A 22,734-nucleotide genomic window follows, 5' to 3' on the forward strand; every position below is an offset into this window, starting at 1 on the left:
ACCATTCCCTCAGTTGCAGCAGTATGCAAGCTGCATGACCCCTAACGTAGACGTGGCACAGGCGGCTAATATGGTCTGAGCCCGATAAGCAGACACACAGTGGAGAAGATACGAATCTCGCAGCCAAACAACGGGCAATCGGGGCTCCCCTCCGATTGTGGGGCGTCCATGAGTAGCACCAGCCGGTGCAATGCATTGCCCCCTAATATAACAGCCGTCTCACGGTAGTCGCAGCAGTACAATCCATAATGAGTGTAAACACACGCCTATGAGGTCCTGTTAATGTCCCAAGCAGCAGCCAACAGTCCCACGCATTAGAAGGAGGTACCCCAGCACACTCGCAGTGCGGCAATTGCTTCCACAACAAGAGAAAAGAGAAGGGGATCAAGTAAGGGTAACTGTGTTCGGGAAAGGGGGGGAGGTGTATCGCAAGAGAGGGAAGAGGAGCACACAAGAGGGGGGACGGTATCAAGTAAAGGGTAATAAAAGAGAGAGAAATGGGGGTTGTTAGTAAAAAGTGGAGGGGGGGGACAAACAGGGTTAGTACCTGGAGTGATTAAGGGGCTGCAGATCGCCCGGCAAAGTCAGCCCCCACAGCAACTTTCATACACCAAAGGTCCCAGAAGATAAGCCTTCAGACTCCCTGGATGCCAGCAGCAGGGACGGGCACACAGCCAGACTTGACGGTCACTCTTCAGCGGCACAAGTGAGGACGAGCCTCGGCGGATTTAGCAGGGTCAACGGAGGAGAGGTCAGCAGAGGCAGGTCGTCCCAGGCATCTCGAGCCGGCCAGCCATCCACACAGGCAGCGGGGGACAGTGTACGTCGCGCCCCAGCCGCCGCCGGGGAGAGAAAGGAAAGCAGCTCCGCGTCAGTATCTCCCGCCCGGCAAGCTGTGGCGCTGCTGGTCTCAGTAAAATCCGCTGCGGTGTCACGGCCGAGGGGTCCTCCGTCCGGCGGATCAGGCCTCCAGATCACAGCGCCAGGAATCCTTCTGCGGCGATCTGTGCTCCCGCGGCGGGGACGTCACTACACGAAGCACACGGGACGGGCGTCCAGAGCTCCGGCAACCCGGAGAGAGTAAGTCTATAGATGGGGGGGGGTGCGGCAGGGGACGCTGGAGACCAAGCAGTAAAAGCTCTGTGGCATCAGTCCCTTCCCTCCCGAGTTTCGCGCCCGCCAAGTGTAGGCAGCCATCCACGCCATTAATATAAACGGCCAGACCTCGGTGGAAAAGAGGTCTAGAGGGGCAAGTGTGGTATCAAATTGTTCCTCTACTCACAGGGGACACACTCCCACAAAGCAGGTATCCCCATATCCCCAAGGTGACAATAGGAGGAGGATTCGGACAGATTGCTGTAGCCCCTACACAGACAGGAATTAAAAAGCGGCCATGCTAGATGCCCCGCCCACCGGAAGTCAGCATATAAGATTTTAATGTCTGAATCAAGTAACCGGAGTGGGAGCATTTGCTTAAGATATAGTAATTTAGGGAGTACTATTTGTTTTACTACAGCCATTGTTCCCAGCAACGAAAGAGGGAGGGAAATCCAACCTTCTAAGGTTTTTTGTAATATGTAAAATCAGTGGGGTAAAATTTAAGGTATAAATTTCAGAGAGTTTGGCCAGAATTTGGATTCCTAGGTATTTGAAGTGAGACTGAACTATTGTCATAGTATTTAAGTGCGCATAAAATCAAGAGAGCCTGATATGGGTAAAATCTCAGATTTGTCTATGTTTATCTTGTAACCTGAAAATGAGCTGGATTGGGCAAAATATCCATAACTACTGGCAGGGAATGTTCGGGATGGGATAAAAATAAAAGCATGTCATCTGCAAATAAGGAAATCCTCAAATCCACAGAGGCAACTGTAATACCTTGGTAAAGAGGGGAATTTCTGAGAGTGATTACCAGTGCAATGGCAAATAGTAGGGGCGACAAGGGGCAGCCCTGTCTTGTTCCTCTTAATATAGAAATAGGATCTGAAAGATACCCATTACAAGATAATTGTGAGAGGGGCAAAGAGTATAATACTCGGACAATGGAAATACATTTTTCTGGGAAGCCAAATTTGGACATAGTATTAAAAAGATGATTCCAGAGCACCATGTCAAAGGCCTTCTCGGCATCCAGGTATAGGACAGCACTAGGAGGAGGAGATTCCATCTGAGTGATAGCACAGATAGCCGAGAAGACCCTACGGACATTGGTGACTGAATGGCGACCAATAATAAATCCTGATTGGTCTTTATGGATAATTGTAGGAAGATCCACTTTCAGCCTATCGGCCAAAATCTTTGTAAATATTTTATAATCCAGGTTAAGGAGAGATATTGGCCGATAAGAAGCCGGATTACTGAGGTCTCTTCCTGGTTTAGGAATCAATTTGTTAATGGCAGAATTAAAATATCTGGGTATAACTGTATTGGTGATGATAAGATTATTCATTATCGTTAACACAGGGACAATAGAGGGAGTCAGAAGTTTATAATATTCAGCCATCAGGGCCTGGGCTTTCCCTGGTTTTAACTGAACAATAACATTCCTAACTTCCAACTCAAGTCACCAAAGCTGTAAGGAGGTCAATATTGGAAGAGGGGAGTTGTGGGATAGATAGGTTTATCCCAAAATACTCTATACCATCAGTCTCCTTTAAGGGAATAGAATCCAAGTCTACATAATAGTTTTTCATGATAGTTACAATATGAGCACTGCGGGATTCTAAGGTGCCATCAGGTAATCTGAGTGGTTGTACTACCATAGGGGGGGATTGGCTGCGCAATACATTAGTTAAAAGTTTTCCAACCTTGTTTCCAAATTTGTAAAATAAATGGTCTTTATGAAAAGAATAAGTGGATTGTAATTTGTTTAGCAAGGCATCGAGTGTATCTTGGCTAAGGAATAATTGTTCTTGTTGGTGGGGGAAGGGTCGGAGATATACAATTGATAAGCAGTAGTCAACTGCGTCTGATGTGATAGGTATTCAGCCGTAGAAGTTTTTTTGAAAGAATTAACGTAGGCTATAATCGTCTCTCTCACAACTGCTTTTGAGGCTTGCCAAAAAAGGAGTGGGTCAGTAGATAAAGCATCTATATTGTTTACTTCATAGTCCTCCCAGGCGGCTTGACTTTTACTGCGAAACTTGATGGAGTTAGAGAAAGATGAGGGATATCTCCATGTAATATATGGACCCAAATCGACACAGGTGCGTTGCGTCAACTATACCATGGCATGGTCTGAGATACAAATGGGCAGTATATCAACCTCCTCAACTTTGGGGAACATAAGAGTAGAAATCAAAATGTAATCTATTCTGGATAGCGAACCGTTAGCCGCTGATCGGTCGGGTGGTGAGTTCTCCAACTATCTAACAAATGCAATTTGTCCAGGAGCATAGGTATGCCGTATTTATAAGATGGGTGTAATTTAGTTGTAGATTTTTCTTTGTCTAAAGAAGGGGAAATGTACATGTAAAATCTCCACATATTAACATGGGTAGGTGGGAAAATTGTTGAAGGTCTGTGAAAATCTTGACAAAGAAATGTTTAGAAGGGTTATTAGGTGCATACAAATTACTAAAAATATAATGTGTCATGCCAATTTTTACTTCTGCCAACACATACCGCCCTTCAGGATCTGTCACAGAAGAAATCATGTCTATATTGAAATGCCTTCGAACAAGTATGACCACACCTCTTTTTTTCGTGTTAAAGGATACAGAAAGTAAAACTTTCCATCGTAGGATTTGTAATCTCAAAATTTCAGTAGGGATGAGGTGCGTCTCCTGAATGAAGGCAATGTCAATATTTTGTTTGGTCAAAAAGCAGAATTTTCTTCCTCTTTTGGGGAGAATTCATACCTCCCACATTTAGGGAGCCAATTTTAACCAACACCATGATGTACTATCAGAGTAGAGAAGTGAGATTTTGCAATCATCAGAGTAGCACGTGTTTGGGTGTGTGAAAATACATTTTTCTCTCATTGTACATTCACAAGAAAAAGATGCATAAGGGTCATATGCAGACCGGGAGTAGGTCTGAACCTGGGCAAGGTACAACATAAACAAAAATAATAAGTAAACATGAAACAAAATACATCACATCATTCAGTGAGCGGGTCTCTGGCTCGTTTCCATCCGAGGCAGAAGTGACCGTCACTACAATGCACAGTCTTGGGTTAACAGACTTCCTTTGCTAAGAAGTAAAAGGAATAACAATAACTGGAGCAAGGATTCACTCCTTCATGCCGCCAAGGCACATGGTGTCTGTGTGTTACTATATAAAGCAACCAACCGGTAAGGTGGGAGAAGGAGAAAAAGAGGGGTGGTGAGAGAAGGTGGGGGGAGTATTAAGGGGAGGAAAGACTTGGGAGGGTAAAGAAATGGGGATAAGGGGAGAGAATAGAGAGAGAAGAGAAAGAAAAGGAGAGGGGGGAGGGGGGGGGGGGGTGGAGAAGTAATGGACTCCCAGCTAGATAGCAAGTCACAGTGGAGTGAAGACGTGTATCCATTCAGGGTCGTTAAAATCCAGGAAGCATAGCTATAATTAGCAATCTGAAGTAATCAGAAGTAGCATGAAAAAGTCAGATAGTTGCGTATAATATTTTAACAAAATAGTACTGGGAATGATGTAAAGGTTCTTGATGTCAGTGTAGCAGTAGCTAAGGGTAATGAGAAAAATGGTGAATCACTCTGTATCTGAAGTGGACTGAGCATCCAATTCATTTTGTATTTCTTCCAAATATTGTTGTGCATCAGCCACTGTGTTGAAATCAACATGTGATGAACCATCGTATATACGGAGCCTTGCAAGGTACAGTAAAGCAATTCCCCCCCCCCCCCCTTCCTTTTTAATCAGTTGGGCACACAAAGGCGAGAATTCTTTTCTGGCAGCTGTTAGTTCGGCAGAGTAATCCTGTAAAAGGAGTAATTTATTGCCATTCCAATTCAGGGACCTGAGTTTACGAGATGCTACCCATAGTAGATTTTTATGTGCGTAGTTTAAGACTCTGAAAATTACAACCCGTGGTCTGGCTCCTGGCTGGGTGTGCAGTGGGCCCAATCTGTCTGCTCGTTCTATAATCATATCTTGGCACTGATCAGACGTTTGTAATAATCCCGGGAGGGTAGAGTTTTAAAAATCGTAGAGGGCGGGACCTTTGACCTCTTCAGGGATGCCAACAACTCTTAAGTTATTTCTGCGCAAGCGATTTTCTAAATCTTGCAGTTTATTAAAAATGGTGTGATGGAGTTTTTTCTGTTTAGCATTACTGATCTGAAGATCAGCAATATCAAAGAACACAGCACCCAGTCTCTGTTCATTGTCCTGAACTCTGTGTGTGAGTTTATCAAGTTGCTGTGTAATGCTGGCAGTCTGCGCAGTGATAAGGGGTCCAATGGCCTCTCTAATAGCTGTGACCATTTCCCTGTATGTTACAGGTGCATCCTGTTGTATCATGCCTACTGCTGTGGAGGAGAGTGGTACATCATGAGCAGTAGGAGTGTGGGGTGCATGCTCACCTCTTACAATGGAGACAGCACAAGTATGTGTGGAGACTGGGGATGGGGTTTCCTCACTGCCAGCTCCGGGCACAATCTTGGATTGCCCCTCCTTAGCGTTCATGCTCTTGTTACGGGGCATTGCCGGCAATAAGAAGCGGTCCATATACCGCTGCGGAGTCCAGGGTGATCGCGGGTGCGGGTCCCGGTGGTTTGGAGACTCTACAAGCAGCCGTGAATGTGTGAGCCTGGCGGCTTTAGTGGAGCTGCACACAGGTGCGGCTCACATTGGCGGGGCCGGAAGCGGAAGTCATGTATCTGTTTTTTGTTTCCAAACCGGAAGCCTGACTTATTATTGTAGTTTAGTATGTACAAGTAGATATGTTTATATGTTAGAGTACTCCCAGAAGGGCAGGAAAATGCATCAAACTATAGGTATTACTATTCCCAACTCCAATTATCAATCCCCCCCCCCCCCCCCGCTAACAGTCCATGTATAAGAGTATTCATGGTTGAGCACAGGTGCTTGAATCCAGGCGACTGGGTCACTAATTCAGTCAAGGGTGGATATACCTGAACTTTGGCTGTTACGGAGTCTTAAGGATTGGTGTTTGGGACATGCTGAAAATATTATTAATTGGAATCTCATAGAAGGAGATAAAGGTATACTGACCTATTGTGGAGGTTCTATATGGTACATCATCCAGAACACCATGGCAGCAAGTGTCAACAAGAAAACATTTTTCATCCTCTTTCCCTTCTTGTTCATAGTAAGCGGACTGGACAGTGACAGTGAAAGACCCAAGGCTTTTACCGGAATCTGAGACTGTCTCTAAGGACTCAGTAAACAAGCAGAGATTCAGCTCTTCCATACCTGGTGAAACAGGACAGTCACATCTTATATCTACATTAATGACTGGCAAAGCAACTATAGGTCTCCTAATTCTAGCCATCCAAGAGCCCATAGGCTTTTACAGAATATAACAGCGGTTCCCAAACTTGATCCTCAAGGCACCCTAAGAGTTCAGGTTTTAAGGATATCCATGGTTGAGCACAGATGGTTAAATCAAATTGACGGAGGTACTAATTAAAACACCTGTGCCCATGAGTGCTCCAACGCAGTCATTTGGATGACACAGTGGACATTCCAAATGTAACTAAATATTATCAAGCTACACATTTGGGCCACTGTATCCTTTGACATGCCCTCCCCCCCTTCCTATTTATTGTTCCTAGACCTCTCTCTATTCCCCTTATAGCCTATTATGGATTCCACATGCATCCCTGCCTCCCACAGTCAATCAAACCTTTCCCACAATACCATTCTCTCTTTATATATGGTATCATTGCACTCATCATTACCAACTCATCTCTGTCCATCCCCTTATGTCTCCCCTGTGGAACAATACTGCTTTCCCACCGGCCTTGATCACAAACTATTCTACGTCTGGACCAGACAATCCATTCTTTTTCCCTTAGACCTTGCCTCTCTGCATTCTTTTCCTGATTTGGAGTGCTAAGCTCTCGATTTGGCCTCAAAATTCTGTCTTTTTTAAATATTTGCAAATTAGACACTGCTACTACTTCCTACACATGATTTGTCCTGTCCCATTAAGTTTTTCATTTGAATCACTCTGCCGCCGTGACTGGATATCAAGGGGCCTAATCTCCTCGCTATATAGACTTATTTATATGTATGTATATATATATATATATATATATATATATATATATATATATATAAATAAGTCATTATCTGAATAGGGGACCAAAAAATGTGTGATTTTGAATAAGGGATACTCAACCTGTACTATCATCGGTACATGGTCCCTAACAGACTTTTTTCTACATCCTCTGATCCCTGTTGGCAGTCTTGTGGCCAACGTTTCTCCCTGCTGCACAATTGGTGGTCATGTACCAAACTCAGGCTTTCTTAAATCACATCTACGGCCTTAACTGGCTCCATTATTTCAGCTCCCCCACTCTACTCTTTTCTACCGTGTCCTTTCTGACAGGTCCCGAAGCATACTTCAGAACTTATCAAGCACATTCTAAATGCCACTTTCCTCTTTATCAGCCACCATTAACGCAGCTTGGCCAGTATACTGCATGGAAAGCATTACAGCTACTCTTCATGACGTACCAATAAATTAAAATCTAGTCTCCATGGACTGTACACACCTCTACACACTGGCTAACACCTGCTCAATTCTGAGACTCTACAATATGATGTAGCAGCACCCCATAACTCTCCTATTCTTGCTCTCTCTATTTCTTTTATTGATTTGTTAGTCCTACATTATAATAATACTGTATTTTAAGATACTTTTACTGTTTAATGTTTATTAGGAACTGTTTCCTTCAATATCTCTGATTTTATTGTGAAGCTTTACACTTAAAATCATTAATTTAAAAAAATCCATCCATCCATCTATCCATCATAGACATCTGTTCCCAAGCCTGGTTATTCTTAAAACCAGGACTGTTGAGGTGCTTTAGTACTGAGTTTGGGATGGGACCCTCTGGACTATACCATCATTCTATGAGAAAAAAAATAAGAATTTACTTACCGATAATTCTATTTCTCGTAGTCCGTAGTGGATGCTGGGGACTCCGTCAGGACCATGGGGATTAGCGGCTCCGCAGGAGACAGGGCACAAAAATAAAGCCTTAGGATCAGGTGGTGTGCACTGGCTCCTCCCCCCATGACCCTCCTCCAAGCCTCAGTTAGGATACTGTGCCCGGACGAGCGTACACAATAAGGAAGGATCTTGAATCCCGGGTAAGACTCATACCAGCCACACCAATCACACCGTACAACTTGTGATCTGAACCCAGTTAACAGTATGACAAAACGTAGGAGCCTCTGAACAGACGGCTCACAACAATAACAACCCGATTTTTTTTTTTTTTTAACAATAACTATGTACAAGTATTGCAGACAATCCGCACTTGGGATGGGCGCCCAGCATCCACTACGGACTACGAGAAATAGAATTATCGGTAAGTAAATTCTTATTTTCTCTAACGTCCTAAGTGGATGCTGGGGACTCCGTCAGGACCATGGGGATTATACCAAAGCTCCCAAACGGGCGGGAGAGTGCGGATGACCCTGCAGCACCGAATGAGAGACTCCATGTCCTCCTCAGCCAGGGTATCAAATTTGTAGAATTTAGCAAACGTGTTTGCCCCTGACCAAGTAAATGCTCAGCAAAGTTGTAAAGCCGAGACCCCTCAGGCAGTCGCCCAAGATGAGCCCACTTCCTTGTGGAATGGGCTTTTTTTGATTTTGTCTGTGGCAAGCCTGCCACAGAATGAGCAAGCTGAATTGTACTACAAATCCAGCGAGCAATCGTCTGTTTAGAAGCAGGAGCACCCATCTTGTTGGGTGCATACAGGCTAAACAGCGAGTCAGATTTTCTGACTCCAGTCGTCCTGGAAACATATATTTTCAGGGCCCTGACAACGTCAAGTAACTTGGAGTCCTCCAAGTCTCTAGTAGCCGCAGGTACCACAATAGGTTGGTTCATGTGAAAAACAGAAAACACCTTAAGGAGAAATTGAGGACTAGTCCTCAATTCTGCCCTGTCAGAATGAAAAATTAAGTAAAGGCTTTTATATGATAAAGCCGCCCATTCTGACACACGCCTGGCTGAAGCCAGGGCTAATAGAATCTTCACCTTCCATGTGAAACATTTTAAGTCCACAGTGGTGAGTGGATCAAACCAATGTGACTTTAGGAAACTCAAAACAACATTGAGATCCCAAAGTGCCACTGGGGGCACAAAAGGAGGCTGTATATGCAGTACCCCTTTTACAAACGTCTGAACTTCAGGCACTGAAGCCAGTTCTTTCTGGAATAAATTTGACAGGGTCGAAATTTGAACCTTAATGGACCCTAATTTTAGACCCATAGACAGTCCTGTTTTCAGGAAATGTAGGAAACGACCCAGTTGGAATTCCTCTGTAGGGACCTTCTTGGCCTCACACCACGCAACATATTTTCGCCAATTGCGGTGAAAATGTTTTGCGGTTACATCCTTCCTGGCTTCGACCAGGGTAGGGATGACTTCATCTGGAATGCCCTTTCAGGATCCGGCGTTCAACTGCCATGCCGTCAAACGCAGCCGCGGTAAGTCTTGGAACAGACAAGGCCCCTGCTGGAGCAGGTCCTTTCTTAAAGGTAGAGGCCACGGTTCTTCCGTGAGAATCTCTTGAAATTCCGGGTACCAAGTCCTTCTTGACCCATCCGGAACCACGAGTATCGTTCTTACTCATCTCCTTGATTCTCAGTACTTTTGGTATGAGATGCATAGGAGGGAACACATACCATGACTGGTACACCCACAGTGTTACCAGAGCGTCCACCGCTATTGCCTGAGGGTCCCTTGACCTGGCGCAATATCTGTCTAGTTTTTTGTTCAGGCGGGACGCCATCATGTCCACCTTTGGTTTTTCCCAACGGTTTACAATCATGTGGAAGACTTCCCGCTGAAGTCCCCACTCTCCCGGGTGGAGGTTATGCTGAGGAAGTCTGCTTCCCAGTTTTCCACTCCCGGAATTAACACTGCTGAGAGTGTTATCACATGATTTTTCGCCCAGCGAAGAATCCTTGCAGTTTCTGCCATTTCCCTCCTGCTTCTTGTGCCGCCCTGTTTTCGTGGGCGACTGCCGTGATGTTGTCCCACTGGATCAATACCGGCTGACCTTGAAGCAGAGGTCTTGCTAAGCTTAGAGCCTTGTAAATTGGCCTTAGCTCCAGTATATTTATGTGGAGGGAAGTCTCCAGACTTGATCACACTCCCTGGAAATTTTTTCCTTGTGTGACTGCTCCCCAGCCACTCAGGCTGGCATCCGTGGTCACCAGGACCCAGTCCTGAATGCCGAATCTGCGGCCCTTTCATAGATGAGCACTCTGCAGCCACCGCAGAAGAAACACCCTTGTCCTTGGAGACAGGGTTATCCGCTGATGCATCTGAAGATGCGATCCGGACCATTTTCCCAGCAGATCCCACTGAAAGGTTCTTGCGTGAAATCTACCGAACGGGATCGCTTTGTAAGAAACCACCATTTTTCACAGGACCCTTTGTGCAATGATGCACTGATACTTTTCCTGGTTTTAGGAGGTTCCTGACTAGCTCGGATAACTCCCTGGCTTTCTTCTCCGGGAGAAAACATCCTTTTCTGGACTGTGTCCAGAATCATCCCTAGGAACATTAGATGTGTCGTCGGAAAAAGCTGCGATTTTGGAATATTTAGAATCCACTCGTGCTGTCGTAGAACTACTTGAGATAGTGCTACTCCGACCGCCAACTGTTCTCTGGACCTTGCCCTTATCAGGAAAGCGTCCATATTTCTTTTAGGAAGAATCATCATTTCGGCCATTACCTTGGTAAAGACCCGGGGTGCCGTGGACAATCCAAACGGCAGCGTCTGAACTGATAGTGACAGTTCTGTACCACGAACCTGAGATACCCTTGGTGAGAAAGGCAAAATTTGGACTTGTAGGTAAGCGTCCCTGATATCCAGTGACACCATATTGTCCTGGTTCGCTATCACTGCTCTGAGTGACTCCATCTTGATTTGAACCCTTGTATGTAATTGTTCAAATCTTTTAGATCTCACCGAGCCGTTTGGCTTCAGTACCACAATATAGTGTGGAATAATACCCCTTCCCTTGTTGTAGGAGGGGTACTTTGATTATCACGTGCTGGGAATACAGCCTGTGAATTTTTTTCCAATACTGCCTCCCTGTCGGAGGGAGACGTTGGTAAAGCAGACTTCAGGAACTTGTGAGGGGAAGACGTCTCGAATTTCCAATGTACACCTGGGATACTACGTGTAGGATCCAGGAGTCCACTTGCGAGTGAGCCCACTGCGTGCTGAAACTCTTGAGATGACCCCCCACCGCACCTGAGTCCGCTTGTATGGCCCCAGCGTCATGCTGCGGACTTGGCAGAAGCTGTGGAGGACTTCTGTTCCTGGGAATGGGCTGCCTGCTGCAGTCTTCTTCCCTTTCCTCTAACCCTGGGCAGATATGACTGGCCTTTTGCCCGCCTGCCTTTATGGGTACGAAAGGACTGAGACTGAAAAGACTGTGTCCTTTTCTGCTGAGATGTGACTTGGGGTAACAAAAGTGGATTTTCCAGCTGTTGCCATGGCCACCAGGTCCGATGGACCGCCCCTTTATACGGCAATACTTCCATGTGCCGTCTGGAATCTGCATCACCTGACCACTGTCGTGTCTATAAACATCGTCTGGCAGATATGGACATCACATCTACTCTTGATGCCAGAATGCAAATATCCCTCTGCGCATCTCGCATATATAGAAATGCATCCTTAAAATGCTCTATAGTCAATAAAATATTGTTCCTGTCAAGGGTATCAATATTTTCAGTCAGGAAATCCGACCAAGCCCCCCCAGCGCTGCACATCCAGGCTGAGGCGATTGCTGGTCGTAGTATAACACCAGTATGTGTGTATATACTTCTTAGGATATTTTTCAGCTTCCTATCAGCTGGCTCCTTGAGGGCGGCCGTATCTGGAGACGGTAACGCCACTTGTTTTTATAAGCGTGTGAGCGCCTTATCCACCCTAAGGTGTGTTTCCCAACTCGCCCTCACTTCTGGCGGGAAAAGGTATACCTCCAATAATTTTCCATCGGAGGAAACCCACGTATCATCACACACTTTAATTTATCTGATTCAGGAAAAACTACAAGTAGATTATTCCCACCCTACATAATACCCTTTTTTGTGGTACTTGTAGTATCAGAAATATGTAACACCTCCTTCATTGCCCTTAACATGTAACGTGTGGCCCTAAAGGAAAATACGTTTGTTTCTTCACCGTCGACACTGAAGTCAGTGTCCGTGTCTGTGTCTGTGTCGACCAACTGAGGTAAATGGGCGTTTTTACAAGCCCCTGACGGTGTCTGAGACGCCTCGGCCGTCTCATGTCGTCAACCGACCGTGCATCGTGTTGACATTATCACGTAATTCCTAAATAAGCCATCCATTCCGGTGTCGACTCCCTAGAGAGTGACATCACCCATACAGGCAATTTGCTCCGCCTCCTCACCAACATCGTCCTCCTACATGTCGACACACACGTACCGACACACAGCACACACACAGGGAATGCTCTGATAGAGGACAGGACCCCACTAGCCCTTTGGGGAGACAGAGGGAGAGTTTGCCAGCACACACCAAAAACGCTATAATTATACAGGGACAACCCCTTATACAAGTGTTTTCCCTTATAGCATTTTCACATATGTAATCATATCGCCAAATAAGTGCCCCCCCTCTCTGTTTTAACCCTGTTTCTGTAGTGCAGTGCAGGGGAGAGCCTGGGAGCCTTCCTCTCAGCAGAGCTGAGCAGGAAAATGGCGCCGTGTGCTGAGGAGAATAGGCCCCGCCCCCTAAAACGGCGGGCTGTTCTCCCGGAGTTTGTGAGATCTGGCAGGGGTTAAATACATCCATATAGCCTCAAGGGCTATATGTGATGTATTTTAGCCATAAAAAAGGTATAATACATTGCTGCCCAGAGCGCCCCCCCCCAGCGCCCTGCACCCTCAGTGACCGCTGGTATGAAGTGTGCTGACAACAATGGCGCACAGCTGCAGTGCTGTGCGCTACCTTATGAAGACTGAAAGTCTTCTGCCGCCTGTTTCTGGACCTCTGGACCTCTTCAACTTCGGCATCTGCAAGGGGGGTCGGCGGCGCGGCTCCGGGACGAACCCCAGGGTGAGACCTGTGTTCCGACTCCCTCTGGAGCTAATGGTGTCCAGTAGCCTAAGAATCCAATCCATCCTGCACGCAGGTGAGTTGAAATTCTCTCCCCTAAGTCCCTCGATGCAGTGAGCCTGTTGCCAGCAGGACTCACTGAAAATAAAAAACCTAAAAAAAACTTTTTCTAAGCAGCTCTTTAGGAGAGCCACCTAGATTGCACCCTGCTCGGACGGGCACAAAAACCTAACTGAGGCTTGGAGGAGGGTCATGGGGGGAGGAGCCAGTGCACACCACCTGATCCTAAGGCTTTATTTTTGTGCCCTGTCTCCTGCGGAGCCGCTAATCCCCATGGTCCTGACGGAGTCCCCAGCATCCACTTAGGACGTTAGAGAAATAAGATTTTACTTTCCGGTAAATCTATTTCTCGTAGTCCGTAGAGGATGCTGGGACTCCGTAAGAACCATGGGGAATAGACGGGCTCCGCAGGAGATAGGGCACTTTAAGAAAGCTTTGGACTCTGGGTGTGCACTGGCTCCTCCCTCTATGCCCCTCCTCCAGACCTCAGTTAGGGAAACTGTGCCCAGAGGAGATGGACAGTACGAGGAAGGATTTTTGTAAATCTAAGGGCGAGATTCATACCAGCCACACCAATCACACCGTATAACTTGTGATAAACTTGAAAGTTAACAGTATGAACAACAACATAGCCACGGTTCCACCGAAAAACTATAACATAACCCTTATGTAAGCAATAACTATATACAAGTCTTGCAGAAGAAGTCCGCACTTGGGACGGCGCCCAGCATCCTCTACAGACTACGAGAAATAGATTTACCGGTAGGTAAAATCTTATTTTCTCTAACGTCCTTAAGGATGCTGGAACTCCGTAAGGACCATGGGGATTATACCAAAGCTCCCAAATGGGCGGGAGAGTGCGGATGACTCTGCAGCACCGATTGAGCAAACAGGAGGTCCTCCTCAGCCAGGGTATCAAACTTATAGCACTTTGCAAAGCTGTTTGTCCCCGACCAAGTAGCTGCTCGGCACAACTGTAATCCCGAGACCCCTCGGGCAGCCGCCCAAGAAGAGCCCACTTTCCTAGTGGATTGGGCCTTAACCGATTTCGGTAACGGCAATCCTGCCGTAGAATGCGCCTGCTGAATCGTGTTACAGATCCAGCGAGCAATAGTCTGCTTTGAAGCAGGAGCGCCAACCTTGTTGGCCTCATACAGAACGAACAAACCTTCAGTCTTCCTGATTCTAGCCGTTCTGGTCACATAAATCTTCAAAGCCCTGACTACATCCAGGGACTCGGAATCCTCCAAGTCCCGTGTAGCCACAGGCACGACAATAGGTTGGTTCACATGAAAAGATGAGACCACTTTTGGCAGAAAGTGAGGGCGAGTCCTCAACTCTGCCCTATCCACGTGAAAAACCAAGTATGGGCTTTTAAGTGATAAAGCCGCCAATTCGGAAACACGTCTTGCCGAAGCTAACGCTAACAACATGACCACTTTCCACGTGAGGTATTTCAACTCCACAGTTTTGAGTGGTTCAAACCAAGGTGACTTGAGGAAACGTAACACCACGTTAAGATCCCAAGGCGCCACCGGAGGCACAAAGGGAGGCTGAATATGCAGCACTCCCTTCACAAAGGTCTGTACTTCAGGAATAGAGGCCAATTCTCTTTGAAAGAAAATGGATAAGGCCGAAATCTGGACCTTTATGGACCCTAATTTTAGGCCCAAAGTCACTCCTGTTTGAAGGAAGTGGAGTAGACGGCCCAAATGGAACTCCTCCGTAGGAGCAGCTCTGGCCTCACACCAAGAAACATATTTCCGCCATATCCGGTGATAATGTTTTAACGTCACGTCTTTCCTAGCCCTGATCAGGGTAGGAATGACTTCCTCCGGAATCCCTTTTTCCGCTAGGATCCGGCGTTCAACCGCCATGCCGTCAAACGCAGCCGCGGTAAGTCTTGGAACAGACAGGGCCCCTGCCGCAGCAGGTCCTGACTTAGAGGAAGAGGCCATGGATCCCCTGCGAGCAACTCTTGCAGCTCCGGATACCAAGTCCTCCGTGGCCAATCCGGAACAATGAGTATTGTTCTGACCCTGCTTCTTCGTATTATTCTCAACACCTTGGGTATGAGAGGAAGAGGAGGAAACACATAGACCGATCTGAACACCCAAGGTGTCACCAGAGCGTCTACCGCTACCGCCTGAGGGTCCCTTAATCTGGCGCAATACCGCTTTAGCTTTTTGTTGAGACGGGATGCCATCATGTCTATTTGAGGCAGTCCCCAACGATCCGTGATCTGTGCGAAGACTTCTTGATGAAGTCCCCACTCTCCCGGATGCAGGTCGTGCCTGCTGAGGAAGTCCGCCTCCCAGTTGTCCACCCCCGGGATAAACACAGCTGACAGCGCGCTTACATGGCCTTCCGCCCAGCGTAGAATCCTGGTCGCTTCTGCCATGGCCATTCTGCTCCTTGTTCCGCCTTGGCGGTTTATATGAGCCACTGCCGTGACATTGTCTGACTGAATCAGAACCGGTTTTCTCCGAAGCAATTCCTCCGCTTGGCGCAGGGCGTTGTATATGGCCCTCAACTCCAGGACGTTGATGTGGAGACAAAACTCTAGGCTTGACCAGAGACCTTGGAAATTTCTTCCCAGTGTCACTGCTCCCCAGCCTCGGAGGCTTGCATCCGTGGTCACCAGGACCCAGTCCTGAATGCCGAACCTGCGACCTTCTAGTAGGTGAGCACTGTTCAGCCACCACAGGAGAGATACCCTGGTCCTGGGAGACAGTGTGATCCTTTGATGCATTTGTAAATGGGACCCGGACCACTTGTCCAAGAGGTCCCATTGAAAAGTCCTCGCATGGAACCTGCCGAAAGGGATGGCCTCGTAGGAAGCCACCATCTTCCCCAGGACCCGCGTGCAATGATGCACTGAAACCTTTTTTGGTTTTAATATGTTCCTGACCATGGCTATGAGTTCCTGAACCTTTTCGATCGGAAGAAAAACCTTTTTCTGGTCTGTGTCTAGAATCAGCCCCAAAAAAGGTCAGACGTGTTGTAGGGACTAGCTGGGACTTCGGTATATTGAAAATCCAGCCGTGTATCTGCAACGTCTTCATGGACAGAGACACGCTGTCCAGCAACCTCTACCGAGATCTCGCCTTTATGAGCAGATCGTCCAAATAATTGTGACCCCTTGCCTGCGCAGGAGCACCATTATTTCCGCCATTACCTTGGTGAAAATCCTCGGGGCAGTGGAAAGCCCAAACAGCAACGTCTGAAATTGGTAGTGACAGTCCTGCACTGCAAATCTCAGGAACGCCTGATGCGGGGGGAATATCGGAACATGAAGGTAAGCATCCTTTATGTCCAGGGACACCATCCAATCCCCCCCCCTCCAGGCTGGCGATGACCGCCCTGAGTGATTCCATTTTTAACTTGAACCTCTTCAAGTACAGGTTCAGAGATTTCAGGTTTAAAATGGGTCTGACCGAACCGTCCGGTTTCGGGACCACAAACAGGGTTGAGTAATATCCCTCTCCTTGTTGGAGATGAGGAACTGTGACAATCACCTGTTGAATATACAATCTTTGGATTGCTGACAACACTAGCTCCCTCTCTGACGGGGAAGCCGGCAGAGCCGATTTGAAAAATCGGCGAGGAGGCAAGTCTTCGAATTCCAGCCTGTATCCCTGAGAAACAATCTCTAATGCCCAGGGATCCACCTGCGAGTGAACCCAGACGTGGCTGAAAAATCGAAGACGAGCCCCCACCAGATCTGCCTCCCCTCGGAAAGCCCCAGCGTCATGAGGTGGACTTTGCAGACGCAGGGGAGGACTTCTGCTCTTGGGAACTAGCTGTATGCAGCTTTTTTCCCCTGCCTTTCCTTCTTGTTTTTATTGGAACGAAAGGACTGCATTTGATAATGAGGTGCCTTTTTTGTATGCTGCAGGGGGACATAAGGTAAGAAATTTGACTTACCAGCCGTAGCCGTAGAGACAAGATCCGAGAGGCCGTCTCCAAACAACTCCACCCCTTTGTAAGGCAAGGACTCCATATGCCGCTTTGAATCGGCATCTCCCGTCCACTGTCGGGTCCACAAGAGCCGCCTGGCAGAAATAGACATAGCATTTATTTTTGGAGCTTAATAAACAAATGTCTCTCTGAGCATCCCTCATATACAAGGCAGCAATTCTGATATGCTCTATGGTCATTTGAATGGCGTCCCTATCTAAGGTGTCAATTTCCGTAGATAAGGAATCTGCCCATGCTACAACCGCACTACAAACCCAGGCCGACGCCATAGCCGGTCGAGCAATAGTACCGGAATGATTGTAAATGTGCTTTAAGGTAATTTCCTGCCTGCGATCAGCAGGTTCCTTGAGGGAAGCCGTATCCTGAGAAGGCAGTGCCACCTTTTTGGACAAACGTGTCAGCGCCTTGTCAACTTTTGGCGAAGATTCCCAGCGTATCCTATCAGTTTGTGGAAAAGGATACGCCATGAGAATCCTTTTGGGAACTTGTGGTCTCCTATCCGGAGATTCCCAAGCCTTTTCGCACAAGTCACTTAATTCAAATGAGGATGGAAAAGTGACTTCAGGCTTTTTCCCTTTATACATGTGTACCCTCGTGTCAGGGACAGGGGGTTCCTCAGTAATATGCAAAACCTCTTTAATGGCAATAGTCATGTACCGTATACCCTTAGCCACCTTTGGCTGTAATTTTGCATCTTCATAGTCGACACTAGAGTCAGTATCTGTGTCAATATCTGTGTCATCGATCTGGGATATGGTGCGCTTCTGAGACCCCGAAGGACCTGGCGCCCCAGGGACAGGCATGGACTGGCTACCTGACTGATTCCTAACTTCTGCCTTGTCTAATCTTTTATGCAATAGATTGACATTTGCATTCAAGACATTCAGCATATCCACCCATTCCGGTGTCGGCGTTGCCGACGGCGACCTGACATTCAAGCACTCCCCCTCCACATTAAGCGAGCCTTCCTCGTCAAACATGTCGACACACGCGTACCGACACACTTCACACACACACAGGGAACCCCTTTCCTGAAGACAGTATCCCTGTCAAGGCCCTTTGGAGAGACAGAGAGAGAGAATGCCAGCACACACCCCAGCGCAATAACCCTGGAGACCAACACAAATTGTTTTCCCCCAGCAGCGCTGTATAATATGTAAACCGCCAATTATGTGCCCCCCCCCCTCTCTTTTAAGCACCCTTTCACCGTGTGTAAGCAGGGGAGAGTCCGGGGAGCTTTCTCTCAGCAGTGCTGTGGAGAGAAAATGGCGCTGGTGAGTGCTGAGGGAGAAGCCCCGCCCCCTCGGCTGCAGGCTTCTGTCCCGCTCAAACCTAGTAAAATATGGCGGGGGCTCTTTTATATACATGTACAGAGCCAACCTGTACATGTATATAGTCTTTTTGCCATGCAGAGGTTTATAATTTATATTGCTGCCCAGGGCGCCCCCCTCTGCGCCCTGCACCCTTACAGTGACCGGAGTATGTGAGGTGTATGGGAGCAATGACGCACAGCTGCAGTGCTGTGCGTTACCTCAGTGAAGCTGAAGGCTTCTGCCGCCTGACGACTTCTGTCTTCTGTACTTCTAGCTCTGTGAGGAGAACGGCGGCGCGGCTCCGGGGGTGGACGCCCAGTAAGAACCTGCGTTCACCCCCTCTGGAGCTAATGGTGTCCAGTAGCCAAGGAAGCAGAGCCTATCTTTGACAAGAAGGTCTGCTCCTCTCTCCTCAGTCCCTCGATGCAGGGAGCCTGTTGCCAGCAGTGCTCCCTGTGAAAAAGTAGTAAAAAAATATCCAAACAAAAATGCTTCTAGGCAGAGAACTCTGGAGAGCTCTCTGCAGTGCACCCATCTTGCTCTGTGCACAGTGTAAAACCGAGGTCTGGAGGAGGGGCATAGTAACATAGTAACATAGTAACATAGTATCTGAGGTTGAAAAAAGACAATTGTCCATCGAGTTCAACCTATTTGTGGTCTCCTATGCATGATGATTTGACTAAAATTTCGGACTGATGCTGCTGTCAGCCGTTGCATTTTATCCCTATTTATAGTAACTATAATGCATGACTATGCACCATACCCCTGGATATCCTTATCCATTAGGAATTTATCTAACCCATTCTTAAAGGTGTTGACAGATTCCGCCATTACAACTCCCTCGGGCAGGGAATTCCAAACACGTATTGTCCTTACCGTGAAAAAGCCTTTACGCCATATTGTGCGGAATCTCCTCTCCTCTAACCTGAGCGAGTGTCCACGAGTCCTCTGTGTTGATCTAACCAAAAACAGGTCCCGCGCAAGCTCTGTGTATTGTCCCCTTATTTATTTGTAGATGTTGATCATATCCCCTCTTAGTCTCCGCTTTTCCAATGTAAACATGCCTAGTCTTTCAAGCCTTTCCTTGTATTCCATCGTTTCCATGCCCTTAATTAGTTTGGTCGCCCTCCTCTGTACCTTTTCAAGCTCCAGGATATCCTTTTTGTAGTACGGTGCCCAGAATTGTACACAGTATTCAAGGTGTGGCCTCACTAGTGATTTATATAACGGGAGTATAATACTCTCGTCCCTAGCATCAATACCCCGTTTTATGCATGCTAATATCTTATTAGCCTTCTTTGCTGCAGTCCTACTTTGGGTACTACTGCTTAGCTTGCTATCTATGAGGACACCTAAGTCCTTTTCCAGTACAGAATCCCCTAATTTTACCCCATTTAGTAGGTAGGTGTAATTTTTGTTCTTGTTACCACAGTGCATTACCTTACACTTGTCTGTGTTGAAGAGCATTCTCCATTTGGCTGCCCATGCTTCTAATTTAACTAAGTCGTTCTGAAGAGACTCGGCATCCTCCTCTGTATTTATAGCCTTACACAATTTGGTATCATCTGCAAAAATTTACACCATGCTCTCTAGAGGGAGGAGCCAGTGCACACCCAGAGTCCAAAGCTTTCTTAAAGTGCCCTATCTCCTGCGGAGCCCGTCTATTCCCCATGGTCCTTACGGAGTCCCTGCATCCTCAAGGACGTTAGAGAAAACACAAACCTTATGACTACTATGGCTACTCACCAACATTGGACATAAACTCCACAGCCTCTCTGCTTGCACTCAGGGCCTTCATAGATTCAGGAGTCTGCAAAACTGGTGGGCAACCTGCGGACATCTTTTAAGATATCTGGAAAATAGGTTTCCTGGTTACATTCCGGTCTATAGAAAATAACAAGCATATGGCCAGGGCTGTCATTGTAAATGTCGGACCATGATATGAAGAGGGTGTGAGGGTGTCACAGTGCAACTTTTGGGCCCTATCCACAGATTATGTAAACTAAAGGGGGTGTGGCTGTACCACTTTGGCATGCTTGGGTCCTGCTACATTCCCCTTCTCGGTGCCCCTGCATGTGGTGCCACCCTATATACACACCAGTAAATAGGGGCAAGTGGCATTTATCATACTGTACATTTCAATCTAAGGATTTACATAGAATCTGACACCTACACGCAGTGGAGGCAGCCCATCACTTCACCATAAACTAATGACTTTACTGATCATATCACTATAAACGGATAGCACAATGGTCTTCTCTTCCAGGTGTAGATGACTGAAGTCATCTAAATGGACAAACCATGTTGTCACACTTGTGGGTATATTTATGAAGCAGCGGCCTGCTTCTCAGCAGGTTTGAGCTTACATATTAAAGCTGCCCTAATTAAAGACAACGCCCTCCATTTTGCTCTTTCTACCACCACTTTAAATTTTGAACACAACCCAGCCGAAAAACGACGACTTGCAAAAGCCACAATCTGGTATGTATGGCATGCAGTCTGATTCAGAGTTGTTGGCTAATGCCGCAGCTGCTAATGTGTACATGGATATATAGTGAAAAAAATGGCACAACTGCTTGGATTTGTGAGACGTCCACCGGAGGCTTTGCGAGTCCCAGCAGCTGTGTACAAATATACAGTGAGGGTCTCAGATCAGTCCATTATTGAAGGTCTGAATAGACGGGATCCTAAATACAGGCACAATTATGGTCAGAAGACGGTCGTGAGATGTCTGCGTTTTTTACGCCACTCCCCATTACCTCCACCAAACAGTCCCTGACTGTCAATCACTTTGCTAATAAATCCTCTCTGTGACCGCCATCGCCAGATCCTCGTGGCACATATGCGGTGCGACTTAGACACATACACAGTTTGCCCAACTGCAAAGACATTGGTTACAACTCTGTATCAGACTCATAGGGGGGAATTCAAATGTTTGAAAAGTTGGTTGGGTGTCTGTTTTTTGTCTATTAGATAGGAAAAAACAGATACCCAACTGACTTTTCAAACAATTGAATTCCACCCATAATGTCCACATGGTCGGAATGTTGACACCCCTACACTTTCACACCCCTACACGCCACTCACTTTGCCTTGCCATGCAGCCACATGCTGCCCACTTCGCTGCGCCACAACCCCCACATGTCGTACCTAGTTGCTCCTCCGGAAAGTCGGCAGGCATTTAGTATAGTGATGTAGTACTCTGCAGTGTAGGGTGTAGAGGAGTCAGTGATATAGTGGAGAATGGCAATAGAGGACAGAAAAGAAAACTCTTTTTTTAGGGGCACTCTTTATTTATAATTTATTAAAAAATTTAACTTTTATTGATATGCATCAAAGAATGGAATTTAGGTGTCCTGTTTTGAGTTCAGACAATACAAACATTTAACAATAATTAGACAGAAAATGTAATCCCAATCAGTCATTTCAAATAGCCAAAGGGTTGTGTTTAGCAATAATAATCGGTCCAAAGATTGGTGAACATACAGCAGAACAGATAAGTGTGCTATGTTTAGTAAGGCACATACAGTAAGTAGCACATGTGGATGTATATTCATAGACAAAATATATACAAATGTCAGCCAATGTAAATAGTGATTTCCAATTTTGTGGGAATAAATTCGTCCTGTTAATCACGTATTGCATATGGCTATATTTTTGAACATAACATCAAATTAGTGCTAGTAATTGTAGGCGAAAATATAGACAGTGATCGCAAAAAACACGCTACAGAGCCTCTTTTACCCCATAATTGACAGTGAGGACCCGAAAATTAAAAACCGCTGGGTCCTTCGGACAGTGCTGTCCATGTCCTGTGCGAGTCTGTCAGTTTCACTTTGTCAGCAGAGGAAGGGGAGGAGACTATGGAGAATGTGATCTCCTGCCTTCCCCTCACCCCCTGCTTCACCGTACCCCGATCATCCTATCAAAGGTAAGGTGTGCTTAGGCAACGGAGGGGAGTGTGGTGAGGTGCACTGTCACTCACCAGCAGCAGCGCGGGGAAGGGCAGTGCGGTGCAGGGATGGGGGGAGAGCGGAGGAGTGTCACCAAATAGTGGAGGGAGGTGCGGTGCAGGGATGGGGGAGAGCGGAGGAGTGTCACCGAGTAGCAAGGGGGTGGGGAGGTGTGGTG

The 22,734-nt window shown here is 46.9% G+C and overlaps 1 protein-coding gene across 4 annotated transcripts in view; it reads right to left on the minus strand.

Moving 5' to 3' along the window:
- Positions 1-22,734, minus strand: part of CATIP (ciliogenesis associated TTC17 interacting protein) — a 114,706-nt gene that overhangs the window by 76,764 nt on the left and 15,208 nt on the right. For 2 of the 4 annotated variants that reach the window (XM_063933921.1, XM_063933922.1), the window contains exons 2-3: positions 20,350-20,455; positions 6,172-6,372 (exon numbers count right to left, since the gene is read on the minus strand). In XM_063933921.1, the coding sequence (XP_063789991.1) occupies positions 6,172-6,372; positions 20,350-20,443 (295 nt within the window). In that variant the 5' untranslated portion in view covers positions 20,444-20,455. Of the gene's footprint in view, positions 1-6,171; positions 6,373-20,349; positions 20,488-22,734 lie in introns of all 4 variants that reach the window. The other 2 variants (XM_063933923.1, XM_063933924.1) reach the window with 2 other exon arrangements.

The sequence above is a fragment of the Pseudophryne corroboree genome, chromosome 7, assembly GCF_028390025.1.
Source record: "Pseudophryne corroboree isolate aPseCor3 chromosome 7, aPseCor3.hap2, whole genome shotgun sequence".
Taxonomy (NCBI): Eukaryota; Metazoa; Chordata; class Amphibia; order Anura; family Myobatrachidae; genus Pseudophryne; species Pseudophryne corroboree.